The 12,387-nt window shown below is 36.0% G+C and overlaps 1 protein-coding gene across 1 annotated transcript in view; it reads right to left on the bottom strand.

Annotated features, from left to right (window-relative positions):
* Positions 1–759: 759 nt before the first annotated feature.
* PLOD2 (procollagen-lysine,2-oxoglutarate 5-dioxygenase 2) overlaps positions 760–12,387 on the bottom strand; it is a 46,152-nt gene continuing 34,524 nt past the window's right edge. Inside the window, exons 10-19 of the mRNA XM_009286733.2 lie at positions 11,587–11,691; positions 10,189–10,314; positions 8,853–8,994; positions 7,579–7,641; positions 6,099–6,212; positions 5,624–5,689; positions 4,518–4,622; positions 3,463–3,609; positions 3,117–3,242; positions 760–1,979 (exon numbers count right to left, since the gene is read on the bottom strand). Coding sequence (XP_009285008.2) covers positions 1,824–1,979; positions 3,117–3,242; positions 3,463–3,609; positions 4,518–4,622; positions 5,624–5,689; positions 6,099–6,212; positions 7,579–7,641; positions 8,853–8,994; positions 10,189–10,314; positions 11,587–11,691 — 1,150 coding nt within the window. The 3' untranslated portion in view covers positions 760–1,823. The remainder of the gene's footprint in view (positions 1,980–3,116; positions 3,243–3,462; positions 3,610–4,517; positions 4,623–5,623; positions 5,690–6,098; positions 6,213–7,578; positions 7,642–8,852; positions 8,995–10,188; positions 10,315–11,586; positions 11,692–12,387) is intronic.

Here is a 12,387-nt window from a genome sequence, read left to right on the forward strand (position 1 = left end):
CCTGAAGATTTTCTGATCTGTAAAGTTTGCCTAAGCACAGCCTACATATATGGAGACGCTCACTAAGGCAGATGTGTTCCATGTCTGGAAACAAAATCAGGGGCTATCAAGCTCCAAATATTAGCCTGAAATAGAGAAAAGTTGACAGTGTAAAGAGAAATGAAAAGAAAGCAAAGAACTTCCTGTGAAAAGCCATTCCTTTTCAAGCCAGCCCACTTTAGTACATTATTGAAGTTACCACATTTTGATGCATTTGCTTCAGCGTAACTTTAAGTACGGTTACAACCCGCTCCCCAAAACAGCGGAACAGGGAAATAAGCAGACACGCTTATTTTGGTAACAGAATAATCTTTGAACTCCTCTCCCAATCCTTTCAGCTCCAAATAAAGCTTCTGCTTAGGAAATGTGATATGAAGTTTCTTCAAATATTAGCAGGTAAAAAGCGAACTACTGTTTACATCATCAAAAAGCCTCTCTATAAAAAAGGACGGTTGGCACAGACAACAAGAAACATCCATCCTGCTGGGGTCGTTCTGAAAGTGTAATGCACTTTCTGTAATGTACATAGGCACCAACTCACCAGAGAAATAATTTCAATAGTAACAGAGTAAATAAGCCAAAACTCGACACTTGGAGAAACCTCCAATCTAAATATATCTACAATTCCTTTAAAAAGATTCGTCAATAAATAAAATTTCTGTAAGAACAATGGCAACATGCAAAGAAACTACCTAATACAGTCAAGTAAAAGCCGTTACATTAATTTAAAATTACCCTTTATTTTTCACAAGTTTTTCCAACACATTGTGCATTTTGGCACGGTAGACTTTGAGATAGTTTGCTTCAAGTTTCTTTAAATTACAAACAGTAGATACAGTAGGAATATTTTAAACCAATTTCTTTAAAATAAATGGCAAGTTAAGACCCTTAGCTTTAAGAGAGAGACTGCCACAATTTCATTTTCCTGATACAAAATTCAAGTAATTTTAAGTAAGAGTAAAAAATTGTTTTTATAAAACATCCTATTATTAAAATTTACCAGCGTTCTGAAAATAAACATCAAATTTCCAGTATCAGTTGGGTGCAATTACACATTTAGAAAAATAACTCATTTTAAATGAAGGTCACTTGGTGAAGAAAAGTAAAATTTCAACAGGATGAGCCTTTAAAACAAGTGATAAACCATTGTCTCTTAGCCAAATTATTTAATCCTTGCTCCATCTCCGCAATTAATTTATTTTTTCTTCTAGAGGTATACATTTCAAGATTGAAAACGAATTAAGAAAACAGGCTACTGAGACGTTTTCCCTTCAGTTTATACTAGCATAGGGAATTATTGCTTATCCCCAACAGCTGTATACAAGATTCACTCGATTTTGTTTTCATGCTGTGGTTTTTAATTGGCTGGTACCAAATATACACACCACAAAAACTTTAGCTGTGTCACTTTACTGAATGAAAACCACAATAAATTTTTCAGATAATTTTGTATCTAGGGTTGTTTGGGTTTTTTTTCAACAAACAAATGGATTCATTATAAAATGCTTTTCCATTTTCACTCCTTACCTACTCTTTAAGACAGCAGAATGGAAAAACAAGCAGGACATGTTTACTTTGTGACTCAAGGCTCAGAGCAGATATCAAGAGATCTTCAACAATTTTAGAACATTTTCTTTTTTTCATTCTTTTAGCCCAAAGTAACTTTGCTGTCTAGGAACAGTAACTTAAAGTTTCTTTTATCACCATCTTCCAGAAGAAATCTATAAATAAATGTTTATGTAAAGAATCAAACACTGCTGAAGAGGGCAAAAAAAAAAATAAAATTAAGGATCAATAAATGATACTGCAATGTATCTTGTGCCATTCAAGATAGGAAGTCCTTCATGTAAATGAGTAAGTCTTCCTGGGTGCATGAAACTCCATCCTTTCCTGGGAGACTCAATGGAGCAGTTGTACCTAAGAAATTTACATCCACCTCCCTGCAGCAAAAACAAACACAACAAAACCCCAAACATTTACCTTGTGTGTTAATTGAGTAAGTTCCTTTTTATTTATCCACAGCTTAAAATATTTCGCTATTATTAATAGGCTGTTAAGAATAATTTACTTTTTTTTTTTTTTACTATCCCTAACAAGGTTGTTTAAATGACACCATCTTCAGAGCAATACATAACAGACATGCATTTGCAAATCAAAGATTTCCCCTTGCTTTGCTTTAGCATTCCCTGGACAACAACTCATTCAAGCAGCAACTCTGACAAACAGATCTTCAATAACTTTACTGTAGGTGATACCAGGGAGAAGCAAGTGATGTTCACAGGCCCTGTTCCAGGACTGCATCCCTATCCAGGATAGCATTTAAACAAATCTTAAATAAATTAATCTGGCTGTTGCTTTCAAACTGAAGGTGCATTTTCTGAAGTAGTAAGTTTGAGAAACACACTTACGGTTGTTAAGTAGGACAATGAATAATATAGGTTTATAAACAAAACAGGTTAAGTTTCTCTACTAGTCAAAGCTGGACATTACTGCCACTGCCCTGCCTATCTCCATACTCTGGGGACTGTTTAGGTAAATTATTTTCTACTCTGATATTGATTCATCTCGGGGGGGGGACGGAGGACGGGATGGGACACAACACGACACAAACCAAAAAAAAACCAGACACCAAAAAAACCAGGAACAGTTGAAAATTTTCATTCTGTGGCTGATCTAAAAAAGAATCATTAAAAAAGCTGTAAAGAAAAGAAGCCATCTGAGTCAACTGGAGACTATTTAAATATTTTGAAAAATTGGTTTTCACAGTACAGAAACGCTTCATTTCTGAATGTTAAAAATGAAATGGCTAACATCTCCAAAGTTTTTCTTTAAACCCCTTCTCCCCCACCATCTGAAACCATTCTGACCAGCTCAGCCTGACTGCATCAACAGTTCTGGATCCTGCAATCGAGCAAATTTAGTACTTGTCAAAAAACGCCAAGGAATAATACATCTCAATTTGTGATGCATATCTTTTTCTTTTCAACGTGGTCTTTAAGTATATCCATTTGGGAACTAGTTTGGAACCAATATTAGACACTCAAAGGACATTTTAAGTCAGTAAGTTGTCAACTTACTTGAAAGTCCTCTCCTACTTTGTTGAGAGCGATGTTGATTGTGAACGTAGAGGAGTCATGATGAGGTCTGAGCGACCGTTGTCTGTCAGGGCTATATTTTACAACAAAATTCAATAAAGCATACCCCTGAAACAAAATATACAGTCAGACTTCAACATGTGAATTTCGAAGTCACACACAGGGTTCTTAGGGGTTTTTTTGTTTAAAGTTAACAACAGGCTTCATCTATAACTACTGCTACATCACGTATAAACTCCCCAATCAAACCAAATAGGGTATACTCAATAAAATACTTGGAATTACCCATGCCATGCAGTAATTATCTGCAAAAATTTTAAACGCATACCTTGGTATAATAGCCAGCAAACACTTTTAGCGTTACTGGTGCAATGAACTCTCTTATGAAATGCAGCCATTCATTATCCAGTCCGATTTGCTTCATATGTATATCATCTGTTGGGACATTTTCATAACCTCCCGAAATACGGCTGTCCTAATGAAAACACCATAAATAGCCTTGAAATAGGGACATGGAACGCTTCTGGCACTTCTACAAATATTTATTTGAAATCTGCAGAATCACAAAACTGCAACAAAGCAATGCTTTAATGGGCATATGTGAGCTTGCTGTACAGTAATTTCACAGCTAACTGCTGTGGAAAAAAACCTGCTGAGCTATCAATGAGCAAAAACTGGAGAGTTTTTTAAAAGGTGAGTCAATATTTGGATGTGTTGCCTGTAAATAAGGGCTTCCTGGGGTAATGGTTTTATTTATTGAGATGTAGATGCAACTGAAGTTGTATCAGATCAAGAGAGTACAGGCCTCAACTTGATATGGTAATAAATGTTGAAATAATTTGAAGACAAAAGTATGTTAAAATCCTTTCTGGAGGCTCCTCCCTGCGGTAAAATAACTGTAATTTATCTCATTTCCAAGGTACCACATCTGTGAATATGGCAAACATTCCTCTGATTTTAGCAGTAGTTAACGAATACCTTGAATTTTGTAAACACAAACACAATAGCTCGTAACATTTGTGGGTAACTGCTTAGGGGGACAAGTCTGACAATTTAGTTCTGAAGAGATAAACAAGTAAAACTTCCCTGAACACTTACCAACAGCTATCCAAGATCAGCCTTGGATAACTGTCGGATAACTACTACAGCAACTGCACCACTGTTAGTGTCTGAATTTGCTAGTTCAAGGTTAATTGAGGAATGTCTCTAAATCTAAACAACAAGCTACGTGGTAGACTAAACTAAGCATTTATACCACAAAGCAGATGTCTCGGGGTCACTGGCAATTGTTGGAATGTTTGTTTGTTTGTTGCAGTACACTGTGACTTATTACCATAAAGATACTCACTCATTAAGGTCATGTTTATATAGGCTGACACTTACTTGATGTTTTCCACCAGACCATTGTCCAAAATGTTCCATTTCTTCTACCAATTCATCACAGGCGGTGTCAGAAAATATGGGAAACCAAAACACATCTGGACATGGCTACAAAAGAAAAAAAAAATTTAAAAACTACATTCATCTTTTTCAGTGGAGTTAAGCTTTAACAGCTATCTTATTTTCAACTGCTAAAAAAGGACATCTTCACTTTTCTTGGTCACTAAAGAATATCAGCTGTTCTCATCTGAGCCATAATTCAGATACATTTAAATACTTAAGCTTCATCTTGATCCACAAGCACATTCTCACAGAATGAAGGAAAAACTATGAGCTACCTTGTAAGCCATGACCCAGCATTAACAGCTGCGTCAGTGTACCCACATATTCTGTGCCTTGGTTGCTCTAAATAGCAACCCTGAGCTTCTACGTTACAAGCTCTTAAGAAAAACAATTTAAAACTTAACATTGTTTTAAACACAAAAATCAATTTATCCCGGCTTTTTAAGGAAGCGAAGTTCATTAAATCATTGTCCCTAGCTGTCACAGAATTGATCATCCAACGCTGGTACAACAATTATCATCTTAGAAGTGCTCTGTCCAGATCAGTTGCATGAAAGCAAGCAGCCAGGCAGGTAAAAAACAAAAGAAAAAAGAAAAAAAAAAGACCTCTTCGTATCCAGCAAAAGGCTTTAGTACCTTGGATTCATGGTCGTCAGACCTTAGGAATCCATAGGGAAAGGCACACCCCAGGGAAAGTGTCTAGATGAGCTTGCCTTTACTAGATACCAGAAAACACAGTAATCTGCTACAGAAATTTTATTAGGCCTTCTGCTAGTGGTACTAGCTTATTCAACGAAATAAGCTAAATACATCTGTATTTTGGAGAAGGCAATTATTTGGGCAACTACAGTATTCTGAGCAATCTAGCAATTATTTTTTGGATTCCTCTCATCTAGTTTTCAAAATGGCAAAGATTCAGTTCTGATCCAAAACATCAAAAAGCTGTTCAGCCACAGACCAAAACAGTATTTGCATGGAAATAGTTACTGTATGCCAATTTATTATCAGTCAGTCCCACAAATTTTAAGAAAACTACTTATACCCACCTGTTCTACTATATTATCAGTGAAGATCTTTGAGTAGTTGGGATTTATATAGGTTTCCTTCCAGTCCTAAAAAACATGGGTTTAAGCCATTAAAACAGAACAAATGAGTTTATAAGTGACAAAAAATAATCTATATTCTATTCATTTGCTCGACTGAAAACACTGGAAACAATTAAACAATTTCTTATACCCATAAACAAACTGGTTCTCATCATGTCAAAAATCATGAAACCTGTTACATCAGGGCCATATCTCCAACACCTTACTCTGGTCATCGGTTGGCTTGTTGATATGATATATTGTCATCTGCTTAAATGGGTGGCAGAGAACACCTTTTAGTACACAACCAATATTTAGTGATTAATAAACAAATGTTCTCCATGTAAAGTCTTTAAATCCCAAGTCCTTTATAATACATAAACTTTACAATTTTTTCCAAATAAAATAACTGTTTCATCAATAATTAGATGCATACCACAGGATTTTCAAATATCTGCCAAAGGTCATTGTTGTAGTGGGAGGTATTGTAATTGGCTGTAGAAATAAGTCTTCCAAATTCATGTCTGTTGGTAATGTACATGAAAACACCCTATACCAAGTAGAGAAAATGTTATTAGCAAAACTGTCCATCTTAGCAAAAATGACGTTTTAAAAGAGTCTGTTTATTTATGCCTGCACTTTCATAAAATATATCACACACTTGTACATACATATTATACATGTGCTGTTCGTTTAGCATCTTTAATTTTCAAATGGTTGATTCTAATCACCAACCAGTGTTCGTAATTTCTTGTTTACAAGCATTTGCTTGAATTTCTTTTCTAAACATGTTAAACCAAAACATATCTTGTTCATAATGTAAACCCACATACAGTTATAGAAAGGAAAAAACAGAGAAGTGGTTGGTTCATTTGTTTTCCAGAAAACCTAAGCAGACACACTGGAAGTACTTGTTCTCAAACTGAAAATACTCATACAAGAAAACCAACATCTAGGGTTTAGTTTCTGATTAAAAACTGAAGGAATAAGCTAACAATAAAAGGTCTAATGGAAGTCAGAACAAGAAACTTATTTCAGAGTATTCACTACATGATCCTTCTGGTGAATTGGCCTGAAATAAAAAGATATTGACAAATACAGCATATAAGAATATTCAAATCAGGGTACAAAACAGCTGAGCACTGTGTAGTATGTTCACCTAAGCAAACATTGCAAAATATGTGCAAGATATCAAGCTTTATTATCAAGCTATTAACAGAAGATATTAACAAAACTCTTTCGATTAGAAATAGTAGCAGAAAATAGTCTTTTTAAAAAGAAATTTAGGTTCTGTGGGGTTTTTTTTTTAGTTTACTGTTTTTCAGACTAAAACTTCACTTCTGAAGTGTTTGTGACTTTTGGATTCACAGCATATGAAGACTACCATTTGGGTACTGTGGTATTTCCGTCTATGTTTTTGTCTGAAAAAGAGATAAACTGTTAGAAAGATAATGATTATGTTAAACACGTGCCCAGTTTTGGGCACTTACCAAATCATAAAATAGCTGCAGCAGGGAGAATAAGGAGGGTCTGGGTCAAGAAAAACAGCTTGAAGTGACACCGATTTCACAACTGCCCTGTGTGGTCACCCAAGGGGCCTGGCTGATCTGCTAGTGGTTTGAGCTTTAGTCCTTTCTAGGACTGCTGAACCAATTTTAGCTACGGAAGCACAGCTTCAGCACACCTTGACCTCAGAAGCACTGAGAAATCTCCCTGAGGAAACAACAAGCCTTTCTAAGATGCTTCGAGCTGGTCATGAAGAACCTCTCCCTGGCAAAAACTTGAACCTTAGAAGACTGAAGAGAAAGCTAGAGCAGTATTTCATTAGAGTAAGTGGACAGAGGAGAAGTGTCTTCCTGTGGTAGAATAATACTGCACGTAATAATAACTAATGAATAAAAAAAATAAAGCAACACCTTTGGGGGTCTGAGCATATGGAATGTTTCCGAAGAAGGGGAGTCTTTTTCCCTTTGTAAAGTCTAAAATGAAGGAGAATCATCACATCAGTTTTCTGATACATAATCTCTGTCTCTTTTTCCGACTACTATTAGGTTTCCACAGTTACATTAGGGAAATAGCAGCCTTTGATCAAAAGCTGATATGCCTTTACAGACAACATGCATCTCCAAGCAAAGCTCATAATACACGTCAAAGCTGTTTCCACCAGCCCCTTCTTATCTGCTGCAATACAAAAACAAGCACGTACCAGACCATCTTACAGCACAGACTGAGAAAGAGGAAAAAAAGAGAAAGCCATTTTCTGATGAGCCAGTCAGATTAGTTTAAGGAGCGCATGGGAAGCACAGGTTTGCAATAACTGATGCTGAGAAGGTTTGAATACAACAGAATTGGACGGGGATGTTCTGAAGAATCAGTACAAACAAAGGAGATCATGCCTTGTTATGAGGGAATAAAAAAATTAATACTTGCCAACTTTTCTTGTTCAATTCAGCAAAATTATTTTTCAATGCTATAGTGTCTGGAAATAGGTCTGGTTTAGGTCTTATTTGTTTCTGTGCTGAAACTACTGTAAATATCAGTAGAAATGTGGATTTACATATTCATATTTTTACAGTACAAATACGTTTTCTCTCATTACTTACAGCTTAATGCAAGTAACAAATTTCTGATACAGTTTTAATCTATCTGGAAAAATTAATGAGTAATTCATGCTCCCTAAGAGGATTTGTACAATTTCATAAATCACTTAGGCTTTTTGTATCAACACTGCCCATCATTAGTTCAAATATGTATCTACTTAAATATAAAATTGCAAAATATTCCAACTTAGTCTGCTAGAAGTTTCACACTGTATAAAAACGTGCATAATAGAGATGCTCTAAACGCATTGATAAGTTTGAAGTCATGTACAGCAGAGAGGTTGAGCCTTTCATCCTGTTGAGGTTGCACCAACGAGGAAGGTATTCTAACCTCAATAAGAATTTTCAGTGCATTTAAATAAAAACCATCACGCAGTCAGTGCACCAGTGCACTGGCCTTGCAAAAAACTCTGTTCTCAACAATTTAAAGAAATACACCTAAGATGTTCTATGTCACAAAAATTGGCCAGTACTTTGAATTGGAAGTAAAAATATAATATCCAAGATCAATCAAGTGAAGCAGTCAAGTGTAGCAGGACACAAAGAAGTCTGTGTGTATTTAAAAGCAAGCTGTTATAGATACACCTTACCATTTCCCTGGCATTCCTGCAGAGAGCCATATCAGGATCCAACTTATCACGCATAAAGTAGTTCTTTTCTTTCATCTCCGATCTGAGGGTTTGTCCCTTAATTAAGTATATATTAGCCATATAAGGAATATTCCATACTCCTCTAAAAAAAAAAAACCCACAACAAATGCAAATAGTTTAAAGCCATGAAAACTAATTTGTTGCCTATTCCATCAAATCAGCGTCTCTCTATTTGCTGACAAGACTAAGCAGGTTTCAAGGAAATGAAGCTGAAAGGTTCAAGACATTTGAAAAACTACAGCTGGACATTGTGGACATCTCAAACATAGGCGTAGGCAGTAGTTCTATTTTTTATAACAATATTTCATAAAAGTTGAAAGGTCAAATTCTCTGAAGAGTTTTAACTACAAATGTACTTCATGTTTCCATAGTTAAGAAAATCAGTCAAACTTTTTTATAATATTATTCTACACTACCAGATGGAGAAAGTAATTCTAAAACAGATTTTAAAGTGAGTTGAAAGACTCCACTGAGGCTTCATACAGCTGGTCTGACCTCCTCACACAAATACCCATGGACCACAGCAGGCCACGTATTTATGTCAGTTGAGCCAATATCAACAAAAAAAAAGCATTGCTGTCACAATGCTCACACTGCAGATTTCCTCCCTTCCAGCACCACGAGCATATCTTTCAGTGCAATTGAAAATGAGCCAGTCCTATTCAAGCAGCCAATCTGTTTCAGACCTTTTTGTTCTTCCAGGGCAATGAAAAGGCATCACCTCATGGGAAAGTCAAGCTTAGAACAACTTACATCACATTCCTTTAGGGAAAGAACAAACCCAAAAGGCTATGTCACAAAAGAACTTCTCAAGAGCTCCTTAGGTATATCTGACATAATATACAGGAAGAAACACGTGAAGAAATTAGTTGTTCATCTCTTTGGGGCAAACGTTTAAAGAAGTCATTTGATGAATGCAACAATCATTTCTTTTGACTGAGGTTCCTGGGATACAGAGTTTTGGGTTTGCTATTTGTTTGTCTTGCCATTTTCTGTATTATGCACTGCTAGAGTAACCAGCCACAATCGAATAGGTACTAGTAATGACTATGTCCATTACTAATACCAGCTCATCGTGTTAAACACTTTGCTTTTCTTATTCGAGCTGTGAATGGGAAAAAATAAATGGGAAAACAAATGCATTCCTATGAAACAGAAAAAGCTAAACAGTAACACTAACCTAAGCTCTTCAGGAATACCAGATTGCATGAAAATGTAAGAATATGTTGCTAATAACCATACTGGGTGCCTTAAAAATTAGCTTACAATTACTTACACTCTGTTCCCTTGGACAATATCAACATAATCTTCTGATCGAGCATAATAGCCATCTGGGCTCAAAGCACCCCAGAAATTGGACCAAAGCTTCCCATGACGAGTTACAAGCGGAGCAATTATCTTTCTGTGAAGTGACATATTGAATAAGAAAATATGAACTGTTATATGTAGACTATACGTCAAAATATACCAGCTTTCCTCAGTTTGGAGTATAGTGTAGTTAAAACACCAATAACTGTCAAATCTCAGAACAGCTTTTCTGAACATAAGCTGGAAGAAACAGCATCCAAGTACCCACTGCCCAGAAACAACATCAGTGTAACAGAAGCAAAGATTCCTATAAATCAGGAAAGCAAAAAAATACTGACCATAGAATAATGACAAAAAGCATCAGAGTCGAAGACATGGGGAAAAAAAAAAAACAAAACCAAAAAACCCACAGTGAGACTTAGCTTACCCAAAATTTAAGAGTCAAAAGGGGAAATCTAAGTTGACCAAAATAAAAAGAATAAAATGGTACTTTGTTTCAGAAGGTGCCTACTGGTAGATATATTTTGCAAAGCTTCTGTTTCTTCCACCTAGTGTACCTGGCTTTTAGCCTCTTTCTACAACAGTAAATATTACAAGGAATATAATGCACAGGACCAACAGCCACATCTTTACTTAAGCTCCATCCCTTCTCACTAGCAGGTCAAACAGACATTGATAATTTATCTTTCTGTGATACACCTGAGATTCCCAGATCTGTTATGAAGAGGCAAACACCACCTACCTACCTAACATGGGAAGTTACAAACCGGCAGGAGTGAAGCACACAGCATTCACAGCGGGCCCAGTCTGCTGAAAGCTGCTGCTGATAAAGTCACAGCTTTGTATAATTTAAGAGATCATACTAATACAAGGAGAAAACAGTCATTACAGCTGCTTCATCTCCAATACCTTTCCACTATTTTATTACATCTATGATTTCAAAAGCAAGTAATTATACTGCAATACTAGAGTAAAACTCTAGGGAGTTTTTGTTTGGTTTTGTTTTGGGGGGAGTTGTTTTTGTACGGGGTTGGTTTTTTTAACACTTTGTGTATGACCAACTTTGAAATCATTAGTCAGTGAAATCTGAATTCATTTCATAAAACCTGCTTACACCACACCATTCTTTTCAGAGGAACTTTGAAGCATTTGAAATTCACACCAGGAATTATTGCTTGAAAGGAACAAAATGCTTCATGAATTGTCGGCCTCCGAGCCCGTTACGAACTATGGCAATCAAATACCACAGGTAAACAAAGAGGACCTAACTCTGCAAGAACAGACGGGATCTTATCTTCTCTGGATGGGCCCCAGAGGGTCCCTTCAAGTTGGAAGAAATTCAGTAAAATCAAGAGATATACTACACCTGTTCTGTTCTATCAGTATCCTTAAAGTTTTCGGGTTTGTCAGCACAACATCTGCATCTATGCTGAAGTAATATTCACATGCTTTATCCTGGCGACAAAGGTCCCTAAAAAGACAAAAAGGAAGGGTTAACTCGCACGTGTCCAGAAAAGATTCACAAACAACTAAACAAAAAACCACAAAAAACCCAAACCACAACCAAGTGCTCTACTCATATATCGCATTAAAAGTCCTCTGCAGTGTAGTATAGTAAAAGAAAGGTATCTTTAGATTACAGTAGTGTGATAAACTAAAAGAAAATTTAAAAACATAGATCAGATGCCTTGTATTTTTCTTTTAATAAACTAAATGATCTCTAACCTTTACCAAGTTCAGTAAGAGCTACTACGTACTGTCCTAATGGAAAATGGAGGGGCAGGGGGTGGAAAAAAAATCAAGCCACTAATTTATATAGCTGGATATCAGTACAGTCACTTAATAGTGAAGTATGAGCTTATTAAGTAAGCTTCTCTAGTAAGTAACCGCATGTGGCTGTAACACTGTCTTCGTGCAAAGATGCTACAGATGTGATCTGCTGATCCGAATAGTAATTGAAACCTTATGAAGAGTGTAAGACAAAAAGCATAAAGAAATATATATTTGAAGACCTTTTCTTAGTCTTTTTGTGACCTACAAGAATAACACAGTTGGCAAAGAGAAATATAAAACAATTGCACAGGCGGTGAATGGAAATTAGAAAAATTAATTGAATTTGTCCCATACACTATTTCTATCAAAATAAATTATTTGCATAGATTTGCAC

This window comes from Aptenodytes forsteri, unplaced genomic scaffold, assembly GCF_000699145.1.
Source record: "Aptenodytes forsteri isolate BGI_AS27 unplaced genomic scaffold, ASM69914v1 Scaffold184, whole genome shotgun sequence".
In the NCBI taxonomy this organism is placed as follows: domain Eukaryota; kingdom Metazoa; phylum Chordata; class Aves; order Sphenisciformes; family Spheniscidae; genus Aptenodytes; species Aptenodytes forsteri.